Below are 27,938 nucleotides of genomic sequence, written 5' to 3'. Positions count from 1 at the left end.
GGAAAAGACAGTTTGGCGAGAGAGTGGGAGGACTGGTGGAAAATCATCCTAACTGGATCAATCCCATTGGAGGAGCTCCAATGTGTCGCCTGCTAACTCTTCTGAATCAACAATTTTCCAAAGAAAACAAGACAGAATATAACCATTGCACCAATAAAATGGTTTATTTAAAAGAATACTTTACAATTTCATACAGTAAGCCAAACACTTCTCGTTCAACAATATGCAGAAGCCAAATATCATCCTCGAATAAATAACCAAATCTGTCTCAAGCGGCAGCGACACGCACACACACGCATCGACCACTACCAACACGGTCCGCTAAATAAACAGAAGCATCCTGCCAAAACGGCTTGGCCAAATTCAGTCCGATCAATTCAAGGCTGGCCGCTGTTCAGTTAGGCCTCCCGGCAAAGCTCATTAATCACCCGACGCCTTTTGGAGAAACATAACTTTACCACAAAGTTCTTCATAGGAACCACCAGTGTCAACTTATTTAGCGCCTATTTGCAGACAATAAAAGTTACTGTGGGATGTCATTGAAACAGGCGGTATTGACATTGTTGTTTAATGGTTTAGACCAGGGGTGCCAAACTCGTGCCATGGAGGGCCGAGACGCTGCAGGTTTTCTTTCCAGCCAGTTACTAAAGCGGGTGATTTTAATGATCAGCACCTTCAATTGGAGGGAAGGAGCTCATCAATTGAATCGCCTGCTGGAGAAACTGGTTGGAGAGAAAACCTGCAGTGTCTCGGCCCTCCAGGGCACGAGTTTGACACCCCTGGAACTTTAGAGCAATGTTTCTCAAACTTTTTACACCACGTATTTAGCTTGTGACGCATGAGGTGAGTTAGGGGGGTTCTCCTTAAAGGGGTACCAGAGAGGGTGCTGTCATTTTGAGGGGCATGATGCAAAGACTACAGTTTTTGCAGCTAGAACCAAATAAAAATATCCTGCAAACATATTGAATAAACAGGGGAAACAGTGTTGAACATTTTCTTTGGGTGTGTTGTGTATAAAACACAGTCTGATGTCAATTTCAGCATCGACATTTTGCATGCAAAAGTGTGTCACAAAAATGACAAAAGAAATAATGAACTTGTATAACATCTCACTGTGCACCAAACGCATTTTGCTGCATCCAAAACATGCACTTTGACCAAACTCCGACAAAACGTTATGCCTCGGTAACATAACCAGTGTAGTCTGCCCTCAGTGCAACAAAAATGTAATTTCCGAAGATTATATGCAAATGAGCTGACCTCTGCCTTGATAAGCAATGTCAAATTCAGAGTATTTTTGTGTTATTTCACCGGTTTTCTGTCCAAATTCAGACACTGCCACTGATTCAAAATCAGCAATATGGCGCAGTTCCCAGAATATGTGTTGAAAGATTTCTACTGATCATTTTTTTCTAATCAATACACTTTGGGGTGTGGTTGTCTCACTGCCACATCACATCGTGTCTGTGGAAACAGTAGTCTTCAATGTAGGTTAAAGTAACCTTACATGTTCATTTAGCCCTTTCAGTCCTCATTTATATGTATTTAGAATTGTTTTATGCATGTCAAACTATAATTAAAGAACTATAATAATAATGGATTAGATTTTATGTAGCGTTTTTCAAGGCACCCCAAGTGCTTCACAGTGAAGTGAACCCATTATTCATTCACTACTGGTAAATGAATGTAGATGGTAAAGTACATCTGTATCCACAGCTGCCCTGGGGTAGTCTAACGGAGCTGTGGATGCCCATTCGCGCCTACAGCCTCTCCTGCAACCTCATTCACATTCCATACACCAGTGTGGGCAGCACTGGAGTCAAGGTGGGTGAAGGTGGAAGAGAAGAGGATGGAACCACCAACTTTCCGTTTTCTGACGACCTGCTCTACCTCCTACCTATGATAATGTGTTTTGCGTTTTTGAGAGTCAACCGCTGATGACATCATAGACGGGCGATGGAGCTTCCGGTTTCAGTTGTCATTTTGTTCACTGGCTAATAGGATGCAGAAAATATATTAGGAATACAGATGGACTCACGCTCGTAACCGCGCACAAAATGGGCAAAAAATCGAAAACATGGGCGTTGTCCTAGCGATGCACCGCTGAAGCCAGCGTTGCTTTAGTGTTAGTTTAACGGTAGCAAACGTTCGTTTAGCGGTGACGCAAGCGTCGATAGAGCGGCGTTCTGCGCATGCGGGCTGGTGCCATCCTCATGAAGTGCTGGAAGGCTCGTGGATCCTCATTCCTCAGCTCCACCATCAGCTCTGTCTCTCCTTCTCTCTCCTCTCCTTCTGTTAACAGCTTGTTGCAATCTGAGGAGGTTGTGATTCTGCTGCTGGACTAGTGCACCAATCATAGCAAGTCTCTCAGCATCCATGGTAGTACAGTTTTACTGTAACTTTGAGCAAATTCAATATAACTGAGGTCTGCACTCAACAGTTATTCCAAATGGACTCCTGGTCCATTTCTTCCTGTATTTATAGCCAAATTCTGGTCCCCCTCCGACACCTCCATACCAACGCCAAACCAGAGTTCATCACCGCAATGGATCGCTGCTTCAACGCCTGACCCCGTTCCAGCAATCCCGTGTCTGCTCGTAAAACGCTTACAACCGCTCCACCAAAGTTTGTGCAACGTTTAATCACCGAAGCAGCAGTTGTCCAGCGTTCAAGATTTCTGCGTTGGCGTAGCGGACCCAAGCGTCCACGAACTTGCGTCTAGCGGCGCCAAACTTTGACTGGGCGTTGTTGGAGTGGTGATGAACTTTGCCGTGGCGGAAAATTGCCCGCTCCTCACCGCTCGCAATATTTTGTGCAGCTCAAAACTTTTGGAGTGGTAGGAGGGTCCATCAGCGGTGGCCGAGCGTATACGGCGTTGCCTTGACGGGGGCCAACTCAGTGGTTAACGGTTACGAGCGGTGATAAATTTTTTTCACCGCTCCAGGAACGCTACAGCAAAGTTCGGGCGGTGTGACTGGGCTTTAACCGGGGCGAACACTAACTGAGGTTCCACTTTGTATTAAAATGACACTTTATTTTAAAATTGCAAATGGTTGGAAAATAACTTTAACTTGCTATGTCACGTCATGTCTTTTGGTACCCCTTGCCGGAGATTGACCCTTAAAGATTCATATTTTAGCAAATGAATAAAAAAAAGAACATAAAAATGTAAACGTCAGTAAACCTCATAATTTGTACATTTATTTTATATGTGCAGTGACATCTGTTTATGTCGATCCCGTTTATGTTGACAACCCGTCTATTTCGACCAACTCATCAAGTCCCGGTCTAACATGTTCTTATTGCAAAAAAAAGGTGATGACATCATTGTGTAATTTGCATCACTGACCATGGCGCGTGCATGTCATTTTTAGGGACGCTGTAGAAGACAAAACGTGAGGTAAAAACTTGAAAAGCTGCACTACTATGGTTAGAAACACAAATGACATTTCTTCTGTCACATTTGTTTATGTCACAAGCAAGACGGACCCACCTGTGAGTGCTTTTAGATGGGGGAAGGGCTGCTCGTTGAGAAGAGCGATGCGTGCTTTCATGTTAGAGTCGCTAGTTCTTTTTTTGAAAAACAGAAATGCTAAATATAGCGACAAAGTCGCTGAATTGGCAAAACAGATCTATGTGCGTAGGAGGTGTGGTAAAAAGCAGAGCTGCGATGCCATTCACAGCCAGTCCCATTATAATGTGTTTAATAATGTCTTTATGAGCGGCGAGGGCAAACAGGTAGCAAAAACTCTATTTGTGGTGGTCCAAATGTCACAAATAAATAAATGTGTGAAAGACACTGAAAAATCCTTAATTATCAGCCATTCTCCTTACGTCTTATGTCTAAAGTGAGGGTTATCAACTTAAATGGGTTCCACTGTATACATTGCTCATATCATTGAATTATTTCTATTAAAGAAGTACCACTAGTCCAGTACCACCCAGTACTACCAGTGGCACTCGTACCATTGTTTGAGAATCCATGCTTTGCAGAATGTGAAGTGCACCAGTGTCAAAACTCATCATTACAATTTTTGTTAAGGCAGATTTTGATTGTACAACTCTGTACTGGTGCAGGTGTACCAATAAAAGTAAAAATCAGATGGTGACAATAACTAACTTCCCCATGCTAAATGTATGGATCCATATCACAATAAATATACATTCATGTTTCATGAACCAGATGGTATTGTTGTGCGTCAGGTTTGAATAATAAGATAATTTGCGATTACAACTTCGAGTGCTTATTCCATTTGTCATCATTAAACCACTGTGGGAATCAGAACAATAACAGGATATTAAATTACACAGTTCATCACATTAGACGGTGTGTTCAGCCCTTATTGAAGAAGCACATATAAAGCATCACATTTAGCAGGAATTTATTCAGTGGTTAGTAAAAGGTCTGTCTAACGACGCCTGAAATCAGAGGGCATGGAAGGTTTTACCCGCAGCGCGAGGAACCATCTGCAGCCATAAATAAGTGGTACGTTTGAATTAAAGCCTATTATAAATCCTGTGGGAGCTCAAGGAAGCAAAAAGTAATCACTGCCAGTAAGCAGGCAGGTAGGAGGAGAAGGACCCCTGTTGTTTGGTCAGGGTACTGCACACTCCTTGTGTGGCGTGTTACAAAGACTTATGAAGTTCATATAATACTGTGTACGGATGAAAGTCTTAATGTGACAGTATTAGCCACGCAGGCAGTCACAAACGCAAAGTAAAGTGCAAGCTTTTTATGTGACACACTGTATCTTATACAGTGGCTATATAGAGGAAGTCAATGCACCTTTGTTATAATACTCTAATGGGTTTGTCCAACGTTAAAATTAAATAGGGAGCGCTGTACACACGAGATGCCCCCACAATCCAACACATTTGGAGCACTTTTGCAAGAAAGAATAAAGAGTTAAAGGCCCCCTATTATGCAAAAGTGATTTCATGATGATGTTCTCAGTGTGTCTATGTGTGTCTATGTCTATGTGTCCATAGCAGGGGTGTCACGAGACGAGACGAGACAATGCAAGAGAACGAGATGCGTTTTTAACATTAATATTAACAAACTAAATTATGAAAAAATATATGACTGGACAAAAACTTTATGCAACCGTGTCACAAAACAATGCAGGTGCGTTTTGAAATGTTTATTCTCCCACAAATTGACGCTAAAAGATATGGTTAACATTTCCTTTAATTTGTGTATGTCTTTCACTCTGTTAAGTTGTTTGTGACGTATTTTCTCACAGACAGTTCGTACTGTCTGTCAAACATTTGCAGCATTTCTTGAAATGATGGCTTTTCAACTGCAGCATTTCTTTAGTGATCTTAGTGACCTTCTGTGGCCGCACACGATTTTGGCTGTTCCGTTTGTACTTACTTTGCCGACCAAACATCTCAGTAAGCGCTGACTCTCAGGATGAAGGCTCTGCATCTCAATGTGTAGTTTTTTCCCCAGATGGGAAAACTGGGTTAGGTAGATATGTTTGGCGTGGGCAAACCACTTTCAAATAAATTGGGCATACTGGCTTGTTCGTGTTGATGGGCTTATCTCACTCATTAATATACCCACACGGGGGCTGTGGCATTTGGCTTTGCAACGTCTTTTTCCCTCCTAACTTCTACCACGTTACCTTGCACTGCTCCACTCTTTTGCTCTGTGTGAGACAAAACGACTGTATGACTGACAAGAGGTCTCACTCTGTTTGCCGTTGTTCTATGAAGCGTCTAGGTGCTGAACCAATGCACAGAGTGAAACCTCTTCCTGCCTGTTTGGAGGCGAGAGACGAAGAAAAGAGACATGCATGCACATGGCAACGTATGGAAGCCGGCAAAATTATCAAGTTCATTTTCATGTATCAAGTGATCCATTCATTTATTTATTATTAGTCTTTTTTTTTCTGAAGAGCCTCTTTCTGAGCACCGTCATCACCCTCACTTGTTCGAGAGAAGAGGCGCTCAAGCGGTCGCTTTTGAGGTTTCCGCGACATCATGAAGGGAAAAACCTCTGTTCTCGGCTTTGTTACATGTCTTAAAATACAGATCTGCCAACTACCCGTCAGTCAGGTACAGATGTGGGAGCTGTAGGTTTGATCATGTTTTTTGCTTCAGCCAAGAGGCTACCTTCATGTTTTTGCTTTTAAAATGTGAGCGTAATGTTAACACTATGTTGGACAAGTGCAGAGTTACAGTGTATATGTAAAAAGGGGACAAAGTGCACACTCTGTCGGAGACAAACTAAGCTACACACACAACAGTGTGTTCCCATTAGGGCTTACTAAAAGCACTACAATACGCTATTGGTGGATCTCTGAGATTTACAATTGTTGAAATATACTATAATAGGGGACCTTTAACTTTTAATTTGTTCCTGTTTGCAGTTGGATTGTGTGGTAAAATTATGCTTGAAATATTTTTCTATACCCACTATACATGACATCTCACATATTTAGAGGTTGCGAATAATTGCATTCAAGAGGTCTGTGCACTCACAATTTCTCTCTTCCCCATCTTTCCCCTGCCACATTACAAAATGACCCTTGTACGAACAGTTCACGTTCGCCCTTACAACTGTTTGATGATCCCTGTTCTATGCTCCACATTGTCCACTGGTTCCCTTGTTTTTACCCCATCAGAACCGTCATCTTAGTCCATTAGGCTGACTTACCTCAGTTTGTTCACATTTCACCGTGAGCAAGTCCTTCCTGATGCATGATTTATGTGTTGGAGTTCTCTACGCGTTTTGTTCATTTGCAGATGTTTGCTGGTTCACATTACTCGGGAGTGTAGAAGAGCGGAAATGCTGACTCGTCGTCGAGAGTCTCTTCGGATTTACACGAGTGCCGGGCTTAGCTGAGTGGAGGAGGCCGGTGTGTGGTCAAGAGGTAATGACCTCTCTTGCTGGGTGCCTCCATCTCTTCTGTGCCTCAGCAGTTGGAAAATATTCTGCAACGGCAAGAAAGATTCAAGAAGTCTTTATTGTCGTAACGAAATTGAGTTTGGTCGGTCTTAGCTTCTGAAGGAACAAGGACACAGTAAAAAAAAAAAAAAAAAAAAACAGACATTGTAAATAGCAGCCTATAATACAGTGCTTCTCAACTGGTTTGGCTGCCACTGTCACCCCTCAGTGACAAGTGGCAACCCAAAGGGCGGAAAATCTTCAATGCAAATTTCCCAAAGGTCTGTTGTCAATGTAGGAAAATCCAGGAAATGGTCAGGGGGACTTCAGCTTGCTGAAGGAATGTGCTATTTAATTTGCAAGCAATCAACAGTTAGCTTAACAACATAGCTCAGACGGGAGGGGTCACTAAACAAGACATCAACCTCAGTCACTCATTAACAATGCAACATGTAACATGGTTAGCAAACACACATTAACAAACTAAACGTGGGTAATAAACAACGACTAAGCGCTCAAAAAACATGCAAAATTTAACTATTTATAGTGTGCCAATAGTATATTTACAACAAAAGTTATGCGTTCACTTGTAGCGGCTACTTATATCGAAAAAAAGTCAATAGTTTCATGGCTGCACTTCGAGTCATGAACTCTACTATAGAAATGTGTTTCCAAGTTTGTTTGTTAAACTACTATTTCACAATGAATTGGAAAATGTGCCAAAATGCCCATTGCTGAAAGCTTTTTAATATGTTGCCTTGACTACACTGTACTTTTACAGAATCGTCTTTTGCATAATCCTTTCCATTTCTCGTATACGTACAGTATCTGTAATGTTGTACAGCAAATGCTAACTGGACGTAATGCACGATGAACGCTACGTAGCTATTTTCACTGACATATTACTCAGTTTATGTACACAACCATTGAGGAATTATGTGTAATTATCTTTATTGCCATATTGATTTGAGTTGTGAATTACTGAAAGACATCAACTACTTTGATGACCTGTAAACTTTGAAACTGTAAATGTGAAACACTAATCATTAGTATTTAGTATACGTGTGGTAGTTGCAAAGTTTACCGCTTAGATTTTATATATGCTATATGTTTTATAGTAAAATGTAGGATCATTTTGATTGTGTACAATGTACATAAATACTCACATTTATAAATAAAGTAAATAAATATATTCTCTATGTTTATAGTCAGAGGTAGATCTTTGGGACAAAGTAGCCCCACAGGCTGAAAAAGTGTGAGCACCCCTGTGCTATATAGATACCATACATGTATAACCTATTATTTATGACCACAATTCATTTGAAATAAAATATCCACCACATATCATAAGAACATTTCACTACACTCTATTTTGAAAAACATGCACCAGAATCACCTGTCTGACCTGTTGGCACAGATAAGTAGTGGAAAAGGCAGACAGAAAGGCATTGAAAGTGAATTAATGCATTTGTTTTCAAGCCTGTGAAAACGACCCTCAAGTTACATTATTACCAACAGTAAATTTTAATATTGCAGCAGTGGCACGACACAGTAGCGACAGTCCGCCTCCCATACAGCCCACCACCACAGGTTCAAAAAAATCCCAGGGGAAACCTTGCGTCCCTGCAAGTATTTGCTGGCTAATCGGTTGCAAATTAAGAGCACTTCCTTCAAGCAAGCTGAAGTTAGTCCACCACCCCCTTCTATGACAGCAGGTCTCAAATAGCTCTACAGAGCATTGTTACCACTTGCCACCTTAAGGAGTATTAATTGACGACACAGAATAAAAGCTGAATTTTTTTTGTCCAGGCAAAAACCTGCAACACACTTTCGGGTCTCGACGCAGAAATTGAGAATCACTGCTATAATAAAACACAATAAAATAAAGTGCAGAAGTGTGATTTGCAAATTACAGTCTTTAGACTATTACACGTTAAATTGTGCGTGTGTGACTATTGGAGATGAAGAAAAATGAGAAAATAGAGTTGGTAAAGGGGACAAAGGCAGGCAGAGCTTTACCTTGCCGCACATACCGTCGTTGGTGCAGTTCTTGTTGTCTTTGTCTGTCGCCACCTGTGGAAACACACCAACTATGAGTCCAGGACGCATGGCGATGACTTTTAATGGAGCAGGTGGCTTCCAATTATGTCCCTTTTCGTATACATTTACTATCCACTGAAAATGAGTCAACACACAGCCATTATTGTCTAACAGCTGATAACACAAGCAGCAAGATAAGCAAGATAAATGGGTGTCACGTATATTCAAGCATCATGGCATTCAAGCATCACGTGTTGCACGAGTGCTGCCAGCACTGGGATGCTAAGGTTCATTGAGAATAAACATTCATAATGTGCCGTGGCTGTATCTCTCCAGCTTAGTGGTGTGTGACAAGAAAAAAACCCTCATCTGTTGATGTGCATGTATAAATCTCTCAATCCTGAATATAAGACAACCAATATGTTTCTCGGGGAATAAAATACAGTGAAAATATTTCTTTAGAGCACCACATACTGAAAGCACTGTGCAGAGGAAAAAGTGTCACAAGTGGACTGGTCTTACCTCCTTCGTCCACTTAAGTTCGCAGAAAACTCTCTCGAAGCATTCATGCATGTAATTAAACTGAAAGGACAAACAAGAGGTCGGTTCTGGACGTGGGACAAAACTAAAAAGAGGACCAATAACAAAGAGCTGTTCACTCACATAAGGTGTAAATATCTTCACCCAGCGTGGTTTCTTCTCCCCCCGCGCGTACTCAAAGCAAAAGGCCATTCCCTCTTCGTCTGTGTCCCACCGCTGCATATCTCCCCACTCAAAGGTTATCACCTGGTTCTGAAAATACAATGGACTCATTCGAGGGATGTGTTTTTTTACATTTTGCACTGTTGCATCTTAAGGAGGTTCTAAGCAGAGCTTCACAATGCAAAAAGAAGAAATGTGAGTGACACAAAAAAAAACATTTAGAGTAAGCAATTTATCACAAAAAAGAATTAAAGTGAAATAGGCTGTTCATCAGCTGAGCAAAAGTTTAAGACAGTAGCTCAAAAAAACACCAAACCCCCCTAAAATAGAAATGAAATGTTGAAAAAAGTACTCAGTAATGAGTAGCTTTGCCATTCTTGTTAATCACCTTAAATGTGGGTTGTGCATTTTTGATGCCAGTGTTTCCAGGAGGCTAGTGGGAATGTTGCTCCAGGCGGTGAAGATGGCTTCACGGAGGGCATTATTTTCTCATCAGAGAGTAAAACTTTCTTCCACCTTTCAATGTCTCATGTTTGGTGCTCTCCTGTAAATTCCAAACGGGCAATTTTGTGGCGTTGAAGACAAGGCCTTTGAAAATCTTTTTTCTTCTCAAAAGTCTTCTCTGTCAGACGGCGTCTGATTTGGGCTGAGGATGGTTTTGTGTCTTGACGGAAAGCCAATGGGATCCTCCGGCTCAGGGCCGGTGACGTTTTCTTGGGTCTACCACTTGACTTTTTTGTTCCACAACCCTCAGGATCTTTGAAGAAGTTTCAAATGACTGTCCTACTGCGTCCAACCTCAGCAGCAATGGGGGGCTGCGAGAGGCCTTGCTTATGCAGCTCAACAATCCCACCGCGTTGAAAGAAAGAAAGAAAGCTTTTTTGGTTTGCCATCATGAGATCATGACATTGTGAATACCTGACAGAAAATGAATTTAATCCACATTTTTGCCAAGATTTTGGCTCTTAAAAGCTGATAAACAGCCTATTTCACTCTAATTCTTTGCAATAAATTGCTTACTCAAATTTTTCTGTCTCACGTTTCTTCTTTTTGCATTTTGAAGCTCTACTTAGAACCTCCTTAAGATCCAAGCGCAAAATGTAAATGTTAACTGTTTAATGAACGTTTTTTTTTTTTTTTTTTTTTAAAGAGGTGAGGCCTTTACATTAAATAGATTTTATCCAGCAGCAGTCTCAGTAGGGAAGCTGAGACTTCCCGGTCCCTGGCCACCTCCTCCAGCTCCAACGGGAGAACACCAAGACGTTCCCAGGCCAGCTGTGAGACATAATCCCTCCAGCGTGTCCTAGGTCTGCCCCGGGGGCCTTCTCCCGTCTGGGCATGCCCGGAACACCTCACCAAGGAGGCGTCCAGGAGGCATCCGGACTAGATGCCCGAGCCACCTCAACTGGCTCCTCTCGATGTGAAGGAGCAGCGGCTCTACTCTGAGCTCCCCCCGGATGACCGAGCTCCTCACCCTTTCTCTTAGTGTGAGTCCAGCCACCCTACGGAGGAAACTTTTATCAGCCGCTTGTATCCGCAATCTTGTTCTTTCGGTCACAACCCAAAGATCATGACCATAGATGAGGGTGGGAACATAGATCGATCGGTAAATTGAAAGCTTTGCCTTCCGGCTCAGCTCTCTCTTCACCACGACGGTCCGGTACAGCGACCGCATTACTGCAGACACTGCGCCAATCCGCCTATTGACCTCACGCTCCAACCTTCCCTCACTCATGAACAAGACCCCGAGATACTTGAACTCCTCCACCTGGGGCAAGACCTCATTCCCAACCCGGAGGGACCAATCCACCCTTTTCCGACTGAGAACCATGGCCTCAGATTAGGAGGTGCTGAGTCTCATCCCAGAAGCTTCACACTCAATGCAAACCGTCCCAGTAAACGCTGAAGGTCACAGCCCGATGAGGCCATCAGGACCACATCGTCTGCAAATAGAAGAGACGAGATCTTAAGGCCACCGAACTGGACCCCCTCGACACCTTGGCTGCGCCTAGAAATTCTGTCCATGAAAATTACAAACGGAATAGGTGACAAAGGGCAGCCTTAGCGGAGTGCAACAGGCTTGACTTACTGCTGGCAATGCAAACCAAGCTCCTGCTTCGGCTGTACAAGGACTGAACGGCACGTAGTAGCGCCCCACCAATCCCATACTCCCAGAGTACCCCCCACAGGACACCGTGAGGGACACACTCAAATGCCTTTTCCAAGTCCACAAAGCAAATGTAGATCGGTTGGGAAAACTCCCAAGTACCCTCCAGTAACCTATCAAGGGTGTAGAGCTGGTCCAGTGTTCTGCGACCAGGACAAAAACCACATTGCACCTCCTTTAACCGAGGTTCAACTAACGGCCGTACCCTTCTCTCCAGCACCCTGGAATAGACTTTCCCAGGGAGGCTGAGTAGTGAGATCCCCCTATAGTTGGAACACCGAAAGTCGTGCTCCATGGCCTCACCAAACTCCTCCAACACCCGAGATTTTGCCTCGATCACCGCCGAAGCCGCATGCCGCTTGGCCTGGCGGTACCTATCAGCTGCTTCAGGAGTCACACAAGCTCCATGCTCGATAGGACTCCTTCTTCAGCTGGACGGCAGCCCTAACCTCTGGTGTCCACCATCGGGTTCGGGGTTTGCCGCTACGACTGGCACCGACCACCTTTGCGGTCGCAGCTCCGATCGGCTGCCTCAGCAATGAAGGCACAGAATAGAGCCCATTCGGACTCTATATCCTCGTCCTCCCCCGGGATGCAGGCGAAGCTCTGCCAGAGGTGAGAGTTGAAGACTTTACGAACAGGAGACTATGCCAAACGTTCCCAGCACATCCTCACTACACGTTTGGGTCTCGGGGGTCTGTCCGGCATCCTCCCCCGCCATCTAATCCAACTCATCACCAGGTGGTTATCAGTTGACAGCTCAGCCCCTCTCTTCACCCGCGTGTCCCGAACATGCGGACGCAGGTCTGATGATACGACTACAAAGTCGAACATAGACCTGAGGGCCTTATGTTCGAACATGGTGTTTGTGATGGACAAACTGAGGGTCACACAGAAGTCCAACAACATCACACCGCACGGGTTCAGATCGGGGATGCCGTTCCTCCCAATTACGCCCCTCCAGGTCACACTGTCATTGCCCCCATGGGCGTTGAAGTCTCCCAGCAAAAAAACCAGAGTCACCAGTTGGGGTGCTCTCCAGCACCCGTCTAATGGACTCCAAGAAGGCTGGGTACTCTGAACTGTCGTTCGGCACGTACGCTCAAACAACAGTCAGGACCCTTTCCCTAACCCGAAGGTGTAGGGAAATGACCCTCTCGTTAACCGGGGATGACTCCAACACAGAGGCACCGAGCTGGGGGGCTATTAATAAGCCCACCCCAGATTGCCGCCTCTCCCCTGCAGCAACTCCAGAGTAGAACAAGGTCCAGCCCCTCTTGGGGAGTTTGGTTCCAGAACCCAAACTGTGGGTCGAGGCAAGTCCGACTATATTTAGTCGGAATGTCTCAACCTCTCTCACTAGTTTGGGCTCCTTCCCCACCAGAGAAGTGACATTCCATGTCCCAAGAACCAGATTTGGCCGCCGAAGACCAGGTCGCCCAGGTGCCTGTCCTTGACCGCCACCCAAAGCACTATGCACCTTATGCTTGCCACTGCAGGTGCTGGGTCTACGGGGGGGTAAATAGATTTTCATAGACATTTAATAGATGTAGGAGCCACATAGACCCCTGTTTATTGGTGAGACTGAGGTGGAGAGGGTGAAAACCTTCAAGTTCCTTGGCACACACATCAGCGAGGACCTCACCTGGTCTCACAACACCCAACAAATTCTGAAGAAGTCCCAAAGGAGACTGTACTTCCTGAGAAGACTGAGGAAATTTGGCATGTCCACCACAATCCTGAGTTGCTTCTACAGATGCACCATCGAAAGTGTCCTTACCGCCTCCATCACTGTTTGGTACGGTAACTGTACAACACGTGATAGGAAGGCACTCCAGCGGGTGATCAAGACCTCACAGAACATTGTTGGGGCAGCCCTCCCCTCACTGCAAGACATTTATACATCTAGAGTCCTACGCAGAACACACAACCTCATCAAGGACAGCACACATCCACAACACTCATTATTCACACTCCTACCGTCAGGCAGACGCTACAGGAGTTTGAAGTCCAGGACCACAAGGCTGGCAAACAGCTTTTACCCACAGGCCATCAGGCTTCTCAATGAAGCACTCAGACACGCCACACGCAACACACACTCATAGCACTTTATTTATTTATTTATTTATTTGTATTATTTACTTGTATTAATGTCTCTTCTGTTGTTGTTGCTTAATTTCTTGGTATTTATGTATATGTGTTTATGTTTCTTATGTTCTTATTCTTTCTTGTGTTTTTCTTTCTTTTCTTGGGAGAATGAACAGAATAAGATTTTCATTGCATGGTATAACTGCTGTTTTACCATGCACATGACAATAAAACTCTCTTGAATCTTGAATCTTGAATCTTAAATATGTTTCCCACAAATAATGATAAAATGTATTTTCTTAAATGTTCATGCATAACAGGAGTCAAGTTTATTGATTAACGCGATGGCGCGCGTATGGCATCTATTAGAGAGGAGGCCACTACAGTATTTGAGGAAAGCGACATTTTTGTAACGCTTTGGAGTAAACATCTCATTCGACTGTGAAGATGCACCTTATCAAGGGCCTGGTGATTGTGTGTGTGTGTGTGTGTGTACATAACTAAAGAAAAAGCTGGTCTTACCTCGACCGTCCCCTCCTCGGTACAGGCATGCAGCTTAAGGTGTTGAATGCTGATAGCGGTGATGACGTGGCCTTTACGTCTGGAGTTGCAGGAGCAGTGAGGGAACAAGATTTCATTGTAGCCTTGGCAGCCTCTCAACAAATTCAGATACTAGGAGACACAAGAAAAAGTGTTATTGTGTCAAACTCCATCTGAAACACACAATGGTCTTTATTCAGCATTTAAACCCTTACTCTCACTGTAGGTCAACAAGAGGCATCATGAATATGCATGAATACACCAACCCAGTGGATTTGAAATAAAACATGACGTGGTTGAAGTACAGAATTTTAGCTGTAAAGGAAAACTGCACTTTTTGGGGGGAATTTTGCCCATGATCCACAATCCTTATGTGAAACATGAACACATACCTGTATGTATTTCCGCTTTATGTGCGCTCTAAAGAGAGAAAACGAGACAGCATGAGGGAGCTAACAATTTACACATTTATTTAGACTATAAAGCCCTAAAAAACACAAAAAAATGCCAACAATGTTCCATTTACATAACTGACCTGTATATTAACCAAGCCAAGCACTAATACTACCTACTGCGGCTGCAGCTGTGTTGTATGTAAAACCATAAAACCTTGTTGGAGGTTTTTAGAGGGTTTTACAGTTAAAAATAGGTGTGTCCCAAGACGTGCATGGTTAGCTCCCTCATGCCAACTCGTGTTCTCTCTTTAGAACGCACAGAAAAGGGAAGAAAATGTGTGTTCATGTTACACATAAGGATTGTGGATGATGGGCAATTTTTTTTTTTAAGTGCACTTTTCTTTTAAAGGTCTATTATGCAAAATTTACTTTTTAATGACATGTTGACAGAAATATGTGTCCTACTGAACACCAAATCTATCATCTACCTCACTTGTTTGTTCCACCTACGAGGGAAGAGGCACTCAAAACACTTGCTTTCAAAGTTTTGTAGAGCTCAACGGGAAAATTCACAAATGTGTGTGCACCATAATGTCCAATAAATGTCAGAATTGGTTTTTAAACATTGTCTTCATTGCGCTGTTCACATTTTGACATCATGAGACCAAAAAGACGCCTAACAATTGCTCAACAGTACCTCCCCATTGCCAGGGTTCAAACAGGATGTTTTCAGAGGGAAGTGGCCACTGAGCTTTTAGTGTCATTAAATTGAGATACAGAAAGGCTGTGAAAATGTAAAAAAATAAAATAAAATTCACACATGAAAATTTCATCCAAATCCATTCAGAACTTTTCCAGTTATTTTGAACACAAACAACCAAACAGATAAATGCATAACCTCGTGCTTTTAAATTTGTTTGATGATCTGAAACATTTAAGTGTTACAAACATGCCAAAAAATAAGAAATCAGGAATCACACCACTGTAAACTATAAAAACAGCAAGACCTTCTGTACTTCCTGCCAAGTAGTGAGCTCGGACATACAGAAGCTGTACTAACTTTGACTGTCCGAAATAGTCGGAAGAAATAGCTCAATTATCAGGGCTGAATCAGACATTTAAGCTTATAAATACGGTGGAACAGTATTTATTAGGGATGCTCCGATCAGGATTTTATGCTGCTGATACCGATCATCCATAAGTGAAATCGTCCGATACTAATACTGCTACGATCACAAAAATTAAGTGTACATTTTTCAATAAAAACATTAAAAAAACATTTATTTTCATAGCTTATTTCAACTCAAACAAAGCGAATGTTTGTTTTACCTGAACAGTAACAATGTGCTGGTATCCACAACTCACATTTTGTATTTCAGAAAGCATGTCTTTCTAGTGTTCTCACATTATTAACCAAAAACCTGAATTAAAAGAGGCTTTAAGGCGCCTGAAGTCGTTGCGGGGGGCTCCCTGGTGCCGGCGGGCACCACGTTGGTGACTCCTGGGCTATATTATATGAAAGGGGAACCATAAAGTTTAGACAAAAACATATTTGACCTACTTTTTCTAAATCACTGGTGAAACTTAGCGGATCGGACGCCTTCTTTCAGAAGACTTTGGATGCAAGAGCAGCTTGATGGCGCCCCAGCAAGACCCCCAACCAGTGTGCAAACCCTGTTTACTCCACCACCGGCGACGGCCGGCCATCCAGTCCGACATATCCAACCACTGTTTGGGCTATGACGGGGACGTTTTGGCTAATTAGCCACCGCCCGCCGAGCACATTTCGCAAAAACTCACCACACCCTGCCAAGTGCCCGCCCCACAAATGCCGCACCAAGCTAATGAGTTTTAAGGCGTGTTTTGCAATGTGCAAAACTTGTATCACGTTCACAATGACAGGAAGTCCCACACGACAGACATTGTGAAGGGAACGTGGGCGGGAGAAGGCCACTATAGGCTGGCTGCTGCAATGGAGGCGGAGCTGATCGGCGAAGGGGATCGGCGTTTGAAAGTATCGGGATATGCCGATATCGTGCTTTTCCACAGAAATCGGACGATACTGATCGGTGGCCGATTGATCGGAACACCCCTGGTATTCATACAGTATTTCATGTCTGAAGCGTTTACCACAGACATCTTCTTCTGCTCTGCCAGCTTCTGCAGCTGGTAGGATTTCTCCTCTACTTTGACGTAACCTTTCGTCACATCCTCCACAGCCTGCAAAAAGATACAGGATCCATTTAGAGAGAGAGAGAGAAATAATTATATACACACACACGCAGACACACCTGGTGGAAGAAGTAGCAGACAGCAAGTTGGTTGTCACTGAGCAAGATCTCCTCCTCTGTCGTGAAGAGCCACTTACGCAGGGTGAGGCAGGTTCCCGGGATGGCTGAGGTGTAGTTCTGCACATACAGCTTGTGGGGGAACTCATTGGGGGCAAGCTTGCGTACTGAACAAATAGCAAAAACAGACAGCAACACATGAGGGTGACTATCCTAAATACAGTACAACTTCCAAAGTGGTACAATTTTGTGTTCAAACAAACAAGCAAAAGATTTTAACAAAACGTGTAAAATAATCAGCATAAGTCATGATACTTCAGCTCAGTGGGTGTCTAAAGCAGAGGTTGTCCAAAGTTTGTTTTTTGCTTTTGTCTAAAAATATAATTTCAACAAGAAAACTAAAAAAAAAACCACACACACAAAAAATAGCAGCAGTAATTTTAGTAAAAAAAAGTAAAAATATTAAGAGGACAAATTTTAATTTTAAGACACTAATGTTGTAATATTAAGAGGAAAAATTCATTTTAGTAGCATAAAATTTATATATTAAATAAAAGAGACATTTTTTGAAGTCGTAAAATTATGAGAAACAAATTAATTATTGGAAAATTAGAACACGGAAAAAGTTTCAATTTTATGAGAATAAAGTCTAAATATTACGGGAATAAAATCATAATTATGAGGAGAAAATTTGCAAGAAGAAAGTTGAAATAGTTGGAAACAGCAGAAATGGGGAAAAAACCAGCTGTCATTTCACAAGAATAAAGTCCAAATATTAACAGAAAAAAAAAATTATCGCAATTTTACGACAATAAAATTGTAACATTATGAGGAAAAAGAATGTTATTTTAGTATCATAGGGTTGAAATATTAAAGAAAAAAATATTTTTTTTAGGTTGTAGTATTATGACAAACGAAAGCGTAAAAGCTAGGGCTGTCAAAGTTAATACGTTGATAACAAGTAAACGGGAATTCCCTTTAAGTGCATTATTTTTTTTTTACATGCGATTAATGTGCGCATGTCCTGTTTGACGCTCGGCCCACACCGTAGTTTGCGCAAAAAGCTGCGGCGCAGCAGTTGATGTGGAGCCACAAGTGGGAACAAATCTTGAGCAGAAATGGACAAAGAGAAGGGTATTTTGAATGGCGAGTTCAGCTTCAAAGCCCTGGCAGAAGGCTCTCTCCACAAGACCAAAGTTACTTATATCTACTGTTTGCTGCGAGCTGACTTGTCACGGAGTACGTCGAGTCTCAAATGCCAGAGAGAAGGTACTGGAGCACTGCGGGTATTGTCATTTATACATTGCTGCTTTTGCATACTAGTGTCCCAACTAACGAGTGTTTGTTAGACTGACGTTTTTTTGCTTTGAACTGCAAGCCACAATTTGGGTTCCAAGCGGCTAGTTACCGGCAGGCATAGCCAAGGACAGCTATTTGGTCAAGTACAGTAGAATTCTCAGTAGTATCAGCAGGATTTTTAAGGAAGGAGCGAGTTCTAAGTTGGTCTAATGCCGCATGTGCTGGGAGAAGTTCTCTTCTTGTGCTGGCTCACTTTATCAACACCTACGCTGTAGATGACAGTTTTAGCCAGGCCTCATCAGTGCGGAGTTACACAAAGTTTGTAATGGATTTTCTAGGGAGTATCCTAACATATTCATTCATGCTGGTGACGTCATGGCCGTCAACAACTGTGGTCTTCCTCTTCATTCGCCAATCTTCACGTCATCGATGCACTGCTGGAGTTACCCCAGCCGGAAGGGTCTCCTGTTCAGAGGATCCAGTTTCTTTTCTTGCCATGTGCCTTTGTTAGCGAGCACACACAGCACTCAATGATGGCAGTAAAGGCTCGCAGGTGAATTTATCAGAGTTATTATTCTCATTTATTAGAATTTGTGCTTGAACTGCTGTGTTTGTCAAAGATGACAGAATAAAAGTCGCATGCTGAAAGACCTGTGGTGTCATATTTCCACGTCATTGAAGTGGCCAGACTAAGAAAAGTGTGATAAAGTGTGTGTAAAAGAGTGTGTATGTATAGTAGTGTGTGTGTGTGTGTATATGTCTGCTTTGAAGTGAAGTATAAGCTTTATCCTGACTGTGCTACAGCATATGGGCGCAGTCTTAGTTCTGTAAACTACTGACTGTTCTTAGGCACATTTTTTGTTACTTGTCAATATTTATTTTTCTAACACCCTGTTTTCATTTCACTTAGTTGGTGGGTGTTTTTGCAAACCTTTGTAATGTTAGCCACAATTATATTTCGTGAGATTATTTGCTTGAAGAGAATGATATTTGAGTGATGGACAGTTTACTTTACAAGGTCTACTTGTTTTAAATTGTGTTTTTTTTTTAATTACATTAAGGTCCATTTTGTGTTGAGCTGTTAAAAAAAAAACAGAATGTTTAATAAACAAAAACAATCTTTTTATTATAGATGAAAGTGTCATTCTACCTGTGATTAATTTACAAGTTAGTTGTGGACAACAATTAAATATTTTCATCAATTGACAGCCCTAGTAAAAACATACACCAACAAAACAAAATAAAGTTGTACTTTTTAGAAAATTGGGTTGGGGAGAAAGTTATGCGAATAAAGTCAAAAAATGGGAATAAAGTCATATTACGAGAAGAAAATTTAAGATTTAAGATTACTGTTAGGAAGAAAGTTTAAATATTTGGAAAATTAAAAAACAACAGCAAAAATGGGGAAAAAAGAGCCAAGAGCAACGGTGATACTAATAGGCTTTTTGACCTGTATGACAAAGCTGAGATGTCGTTTTTTCCTGAAACTTGAAGCATATCTACATGTGTTGCGTTACAAAACATCAAAGTGGCCCTTGCATAGTTTCATTTTTCACTATGTGGCCCTCGCTGGAAAAAGTTTGGATAAAGGCAAGACATACTTCCTTTCCCCTGACATTTAATGTGTACTGTGTGGGAAAATTGTACCTCCCCTGGACCGAACTCAAAAATCTATCTATTACACATCTAATGTGTGTACACCATGAAAAGGTGTCCAACTCACAGAAGGTGTGGTTGATGACCTCAAACAGTGCAAAGTAGCTGGCTGTGATGCTGTCCATCCCTAGTTTCATGACCACTGCCTGAAAGATGAAGACAGGAGTTTGTAAAGTATGTCAGATGACTCTTTAAAAAAAAAAAAAAGGTGGCATGACAGGGTTCTTAGGAGAGGAGTTGGTACCTGGTAGACATGGTCGGTGGTGGAATTTTTGCACACGCGCACAGCGAGTGTGGTCTTATCAGGCATGGCTATTCTCAACTCCACATCCCACACGCCATTATAGTTCTAGTGGGAAAGACGTCATGACGAAACACACCAAGAAGCATCTAAAGTAAAGACACACACAGCGTCATTTTTCTTACCTCATCTGACTCTGACAGGAACTCCTGCATAATGTCGCTCTCACCAATCACCCTCACGGAGCACACTGCAGATCACAAACTTAGGTCAGTAAACAACAAGTTTCAGATTTTTTGTAGATGGCCCTAGGAACTGTCTCACCTCTTTCTAGATATTCTTCCAGGCCCCTACGCCGTGCATCCAGCTGCTGCTCCGACAGAGAAAAAGGCCATTTCCCGGGTAGCTTGGGGAACGTGAAGTTGGCAAACTCTCTCTTCAGGTTTTGGTGAAGAATCACAAACTCTCTGTAGCGTTTAGCACACAGCTGCCTTCCCGCCATGTACACATTATATACCTGCAGGGATGAAAATATAGTGGCTGTAAATACATACCGTATTTCCTCATTTAGAGCCGTTTATTTACTCAACTGAGGAGAGTACCTGACATCTCAGGTATGGGCTTTTTGGGGGGGAGGCCTTGATTTTTACTTGTTATTTTATTAAAAACATTTTTCATCTGCAAATTTGCGGGGCTGTGAATGCTGAATCGTGAATGTGCAGGGATCCACTCTATTCTCTAGGATGCAATTGCAATTGATGGTTTATTACACTAGTGAACAAAGCTGCTCATTTTAAAGCTATAAAAAAAAAACATCTGTTAACTGTTATCTGTGAATCTGTTACCGTAGAAAGTGTTGCACTGTTTGAGGTAGAAAGTGTACCTAAACTTTGGACTGGTAATGTAAATACAGTACAGTCGTCCCTTGTTTATCACGGATAATTGGTTCCAGACCTGACTGCGATCAGTCAATTTCCGCGAAGTAGGATTCAATATTAATAATAATAAACAGAAAATAAACTGAACATTTTTGTAGTTAGAGCATAGAAAACCTGTATAGAACTTTCTAAATACAAGTTTTAAGATTAGTAGAACCCTGTAGACATGAAACAACACCTCTATAGTCACTTTTACACTCCTGTTATTCTTTGTTTATGTCACACTGCACAGGCTATGTTATCACTGCAGGGACATAAGGGACGTCATAGCAAGCTACCGTGCTAACTTGTTAGCCTCTCCAATTTACTTCTTCTAAACTTTAGAAAGTGTTTCAAACGGACTGGGGAAGAAGGACAAAGAAGCCAAAAATTTACCACTTCCACACAGAATGAGAGGAGAACCTTTTTTTTCCCCACTCGATCTCAGCCATGGCGTGTCGGTTCAGCTCTGCTGGCTCAGTAGCCAGTCTCCACGCAGTGTGAAAGATAATGTAATCTAACATCATATCTCATAACATTAGTGATGCCGAGTGACCACAATACCACATATAACTTGTCTTTCAGTATTTTTTGACTAATAATATGCCATAGTCAACCACAAAACAGCCGTCATTTATTAATTATTTTTTGAAAAACTGCAATATAGTGAGGGAGCAATATTCCAACCACAGTATAGCGAGGGACGACTGTACATACAGTATGTACTGCACTGTCCTCCATAGCGAAAGATGCACACGCCTACCACAAACTTCTCCTGGTTGAGCTCAGTGTGTTGGTAGCTGGGCACAGAGATGGGGACAGCCTGCTTGTCCGAATAGTCGTAGCAGGATTGGGATGAGCCGTCGTCTCCTGGATCCAGGCAGTCCCCTTCCTGAGGCGGAACTGAGAGCACAACTAGAACTAGCTCCCTCTCCCCGGCCCGGATCAGGTCCACCACCTGCTTGTGCGTCGCGCCTTCAACATTTACTCCGTTACTATTTGAAAGGGGACAGAGAAGGAGTCAAAGGTAGTAAATGGTAATTAGATAACTAAATCACCATCAAACACAATGACAGACTTCATGGTGCGAACCAAAAAATAAACAGTACATCCAAAAGATAAGTTAACACAGAACAACAATAAACTACAATTTTATGACCGTTATAAGACGTAGTCTAACTTTAACTGTTATTTACAAAGTGCCCGCAAGGCATGCTGGGTACTCCAGCGGCAACTACAGTGAGATATTAGATATACAATCACGTGTACTGTCATGTGGCACCCTGCTGGTGTTTGCTGCCCTCTGCCGTCTGTTTTTGCCAGGGGTGTCCAAACTTTTTCCAGCGAGGGCCACATACTGAAAAAATGAAAGGATCCAAGGGCCCCTTTGATATTTTCTAAATAGAGAGTATATTTTTTCACCATTTTTGCTGTTGTTTTTTTCCCCCAACAATTTCCACTTTTTTCTTGTAAATTTCCTTCTGATAATTAGGACTTCCATCCATCCATCCATTTTCTATACCGCTTCTTCCTCATTAGGGTCGCGGGGGCATGCTGGAGCCTATCCCAGCTGACTTCGGGCGACAGGCGGGGTACACCCTGGACTGGTCGCCAGCCAATCGCAGGGTACATATAGACAAACAACCATTCATACCTACGGACAATTTAGAGTCGCCAATTAACCTCACCTGCATGTTTTTGGAATGTGGGAGGAAACCGGAGTACCCGGAGAAAACCCACGCGCACACGGGGAGAACATGCAAACTCTACACAGAAATGCCCAGGGGAGAATTGAACCCAGGTCTTCCCGATCTCCAAGCTGTTACTGTGTTGGCCAACGTGCTAACCACCGTGCGGCCGTAATTGGGACTTTATTCCCATAATATTTTGACTTTATTCTCATAATATTATTACTCATAATAATTTGAAAATGTAACTCCCCATAATATTACATATAAGTTAATCTTGGTAAAATTGATCCTTTTTTCTCATTAGAATAGGATTTTTTTCTCTTATTATATTTTGACTTTATTCTCATAAAATTACATTTTATTGGTTGTTTTTCTGAAGTTTTTTTAAGTTTTCAACTATTCCAACTTTCTTATTGTAAATGTTCTTCCCATAGTTATGAATTCCTTTACTTTATTGTGGAAACATTATACCTTTTGACAGATTGTTTTCCAACCTTCACCAGCGTCGAGCATGTCCTCCTTCTCATGCCAATCCTGTTGTTGATTGGTTTTTGTTTTTGTGCCTTTTCTCTTTTTGCCAACCACTACTATTTAGTAAGTGGTAAACCAACACCCTAAGTCAATAACGTCATGTTCTGTTGTTGAATCAGGTTAAAAAGCATGAGATTGTGTTGCACATGACACAAACCAAAACGTTTTTTAACCGTCTACACACAAACACAGTTTGGGTCATGTTATTGTGGAAAACACTGACAACTTTATTCATGAGTAAATGTGGCCCAAATGTTTCTACTGAAATACTAGACTGCATTGTGTCTTCATAAAAACTTTCAACAGTCAGCTGGAACACAGACAAACAGGAAATGGCTTTAAGTGGAACTTGTGACTGACACAGCATGGTGCACGTGGATTCAACCTCTGTGGAGAAGAGCAAATGAAGCCAGACCAACCCTGAGGCAGGAGAGAGGGAGTATGAGAGGCAGGCGCAGTGACAAACTTGTGGACATTGCAAAGCACAGACTTAGCACTTTGGCAGCACCTTTACGACTCTATAAGCACCTAATATAGTGACTTGTGGTCCTGCAGCTTCAGCACTTTTTGTGTTTTGCCACTGCGTCATGGACTCAGTTGTTGACTGTTGTTGGCATTTTTTCTAATTCATGGCTTTCTGCATAACTCAAAGGTCCCATTTATAGCATGTTTTACCAATTTTAAATAGGTTTCAGAGGTCCCACAATAGTATATTGGCCAAAATGTAGCCGCAAGTTTAAAAGTGCTTTTAATATGCCCTACAAGGAACACGCCCTTTTGTGTGTCTGTAGCTCTAACGCTAATGAGCTGTGTTTGTCCACACCTGTCTCAGACAGAGAGTGTCTGCAAAAATCTTCATTTTACACTGTAAATCTGCACTTGTTCAACGCAATAGATGCCATACAGTATATAAGTGGTTCTGAATTGGTCTGGTTCCAGGAGCCACCATTACCCTTCAATAAGCCTGTCACGATAACAAATTTTGCTGGCCGATAATTGTGCTAAAATTTAGACGATAATTGATAAATTGGACCCTTTTTTTCAACCATATTATCATTTTGTTTATTATTATTCAATGATCATTTTGTCATGTCACATTTGCACCACTGGATGGTACCCAAGCATCGTGTACCTGAGGCACAGAAGCCGAATTGCGGGACGCCACGACGTCACAAACCAATCCATGGTGTCAAAAGAATTACACACAGAAATGCAATAGGTGGAAAAAACCAGACAAGACAGTGAGCTAAAGTGAAATGTTCCTGATATCTCCCAGGCAGTTCCTACTGTTGGCTTTTCAACCGTATTGAAAGGTCACATTTCTTTTGCAATGTAGTGAGCGACACTGTGAACGCGCACCATTTTGCGATGTTTTGTTTAATATTTACCCCGCCGATCAAACGTTGTTTGTCAGTAAACGTTGACTGTCGGGAAGAAGGCTTTGCTTCACATCCACACTGGAACTGTGGCGTTCGGCTTAAAAACGATTACTTTTGTGCCTTCATTCATACTTGCGTTTGCTAGCTAACTGCTCACACACCGTTTACGTAGCCCCCCGCTTCAAATATCGTCTCAAATATCATATTTATCTAATAAAGTACGTGTTAATTTACATTTTACAGTTACGTGGCTGCCGAGAGGTCGCTAACATTTGAAGGTGTTGCAAGCATTATATCCCGCCATCTTCCTGCTCCGAGCATGTACGCTGCGCTCCAGGTGACACACACCTTTGCTAAGGAAAGGTCATTTGGAGCCAGTTGCAAAGACAGTCCCTTTAATGAAAAAACATTAAACTTAAGTTGGACTTTGAAGTAGTGCAAAATAACACAGTGTGCCAGGATAAAACAAGTTTCATGATCATTTCAGCGACAATACTGTGCGTTTTTATCCACAAATTCAAAAATGAGTGTATGTAAAGGTTTTCGGTACATGGTATATCTGGAGCGTTGAATCAGAGAGAGCATTTGCACGTGGGCCTGGATGAGAAGTGAAACAAGAACTTAAAAATCAACCGAGTCCTGTTGCTCTTATTCAACACGCAGTAGTTAAGTGTCATAATAATAGGAGGGTCATTTCTTCTGTAGACCACCCCTCTGCCTGCCAATAGATCAAATTAGGCATTAAATACATAGTAGTCTTCATTGTGGGGACGGAATTCCCCCACACAACACAATGTGCACGTTCGCTTTATGCCGTGTTCTTCTCCAGCAGGTATCCTAGCTGTGTGTCGGAAGGATGGATGGCTTTGTGGTGACAAGTCACGTGACAGTTTTTCATAGTTGTAGAATTGTTTTTTGTACTTAATTGATATTTTTTGTATGCTTGAACGATATTTGTTGTATACTTGACGAATATTTTTTTTCAATTGAAGAAATGTGTTCCTTTGTATGTGTAAAACATGCTGTATTTGTTTCTGAAGCGGGATGTATTTTTTTTGACGAGTACGTTGACTTGCAAAACAAAATGCATTCGTTTGCACTCGATGTCCTTATCCTCCTGCTCAAGCTTGACCAAGTCGCCCATAAACGCATATTGTTTTGAGAAGCCAAACTCTTTACTTAAATGGCCCCAGCAACTAAGAGGAACTACATTCGTCGTCACGGAAATCCGACCAGAACTGGGCTCACGGGACCCAGTTGGGGGGTAAATCACAGTTGATGAAATACACTGCTGATGGCGATGTCATGCAACTTCATGTCAAAAAATGTGTCAAATCATAGGTGGTATCATCTCCATGAGGAAGGAGGTTTTTCCTTTTTTTCCTTAATGACCTCATAAAAAAATGTTTCAACAAGTGAGGGAGATTTTTCTTATAATGTGTTATGGGGAGGCTGGACAGGTAGTGCAAAATCTATTTGTTGCCGTGCAAATGTATGGGAAACACTAAACAGTCAGCTTGTGCATGAGTAGGGTAAGGTATAGGAATGACACACACACACACATGCACACGGAAATAATGGGGTCACCAAACTGCCAGGTTACTGTGGGCCATCCATTGACAAAGCTGCATCGAGCAGCCAGCCAATGAGACGGCGTCTTACCCAGAACCGAGCCAATCACCGATGGATGGAAGCAAACAGACTTCTCTCTTTCTGCATACCTTAACTCCACCTTCTCACACAGTAAGTGCCACCGCTTTTGATGCAGATGCTGCACGCTCCTCTCCATAGCAACAGAAGCAAACAGCAGCCAGTCTCCATACATACATATGAGGTTTGTAGCAAGTCAAATGCGGTGATGCTAATGCGAGTAAAATATGCACAGATGTGAATAAGGCAGGGTGAGATGTAACAGGTTATAGTGTGACATGAATGCCTAATGATGCCTCAGTCTTTCTATGTACAAACAAGCCCTTTATCAAGCCAGCACAACCATTGCCTTTCATCCTGCTACGTACAGCTTCATCACGTGACTTTAAAAACACAACTGAAACAGAAGCAGCACTGCCCTTTTAACAGAGTATGATATTAAAGCAAATCCACTTACACTTCTAAGATCCTGTCCCCCTTCGATATACCGGCTCGGTCGGCGGCACCCCCCGGTAGAACGGCGCTGACATGCTGCAGCGGAGCGTACAGTTCCCCGTTAATGCTTCGGAGTTGCCCTCCTTCACTGACTTGGCCCCGCACGTTGAAGCCATAGCCCGAGTGTGACTTCACTATTCGGATGAGCCGCGGCCCCGAAGTCACGGTGGTGCCCGGGCTCGGGAAGCCGCCACCGGCGTCCGGTGTAACGTCGCCGCTCCCGGTGCCGTTACTAGCTGAATGTTGAGGGAGCGATGAACAAAAGCCTTGCCCCTCGACATCCGCCATTTGTTACACCATTCGTGCCATCCGCCCCGGTTGGAAAAACATTGAATGAGTGAAGGACTGATGTTCGCTGGAGAGTAGCAGCAGGCTAATCAGCTGTGCTAGCTGGTCGTAGACCGGAAAATGCCGACAGAAGCCGATGATACACGAGATCGTGCCGATACTGCAAAGTTTTGGCAACTGTGTACATACAGGTACAGGGCTAGTGCTATCAATAGCGATACTGATACTGACACATTTTCAGTTAATCATTTTGTGATTTTGCCTTTCATTTTATGATCATGATGTGCGAATAAAACAGAACAAATATTTCACGCAAACAAAACATTTTTTTTAATCAAACTTATTTAGAAACAATGTAACAATACAACACAATAATTCAATCATTCCCTTTTCTTATACACTATTATTAAATTCAAATATATAAATATAACAATATTAACAATGTAACAATATGAGCAACAAAACAAAAAAATGTGAAAATAAACTGAAACAGCTCCAATTTACCGCGTTAGTATCACTCCAAGAATGATACTGCCCTCGGTGTTCATCTGGATTGGTGCCAGTCTGTGAGTGAAGAAGTTTTAAAAGACGGAAAGTGTGGGGAATTTTTCAAAGTTCCATGTTTCTTACATTCCTCAACAAATCTGAACTGTATCATAGACAAAATGCTCAAATCCTT

The 27,938-nt window shown here is 42.4% G+C and overlaps 1 protein-coding gene across 2 annotated transcripts; it reads right to left on the bottom strand.

Annotated features, from left to right (window-relative positions):
• Positions 1–719: 719 nt before the first annotated feature.
• On the bottom strand, positions 720–27,392 carry snx27b (sorting nexin 27b). Of its 2 annotated transcripts, none has more exons than XM_054782589.1 (13): positions 26,934–27,392; positions 21,989–22,220; positions 20,633–20,825; positions 20,494–20,558; positions 20,312–20,416; positions 20,135–20,213; positions 17,116–17,279; positions 16,955–17,044; positions 14,412–14,561; positions 9,596–9,724; positions 9,455–9,514; positions 8,912–8,965; positions 720–6,939 (listed from the first exon to the last, which is right to left on the bottom strand). In XM_054782589.1, the coding sequence occupies exons 1-13, from the start codon at positions 27,257–27,259 to the stop codon at positions 6,826–6,828; spliced, it is 1,761 nt and encodes a 586-aa protein (XP_054638564.1). In that variant the 5' UTR covers positions 27,260–27,392; the 3' UTR covers positions 720–6,825. The 2 variants fall into 2 exon arrangements, with proteins under 2 accessions (XP_054638564.1, XP_054638565.1); XM_054782590.1 differs by having other exon boundaries at positions 8,926–8,965.
• Between the last annotated feature and the right edge of the window lie 546 nt (positions 27,393–27,938).

The sequence above is a fragment of the Dunckerocampus dactyliophorus genome, chromosome 7, assembly GCF_027744805.1.
Source record: "Dunckerocampus dactyliophorus isolate RoL2022-P2 chromosome 7, RoL_Ddac_1.1, whole genome shotgun sequence".
NCBI lineage: Eukaryota > Metazoa > Chordata > Actinopteri > Syngnathiformes > Syngnathidae > Dunckerocampus > Dunckerocampus dactyliophorus.
This window is presented reverse-complemented; position numbering and strand designations above follow the sequence as displayed.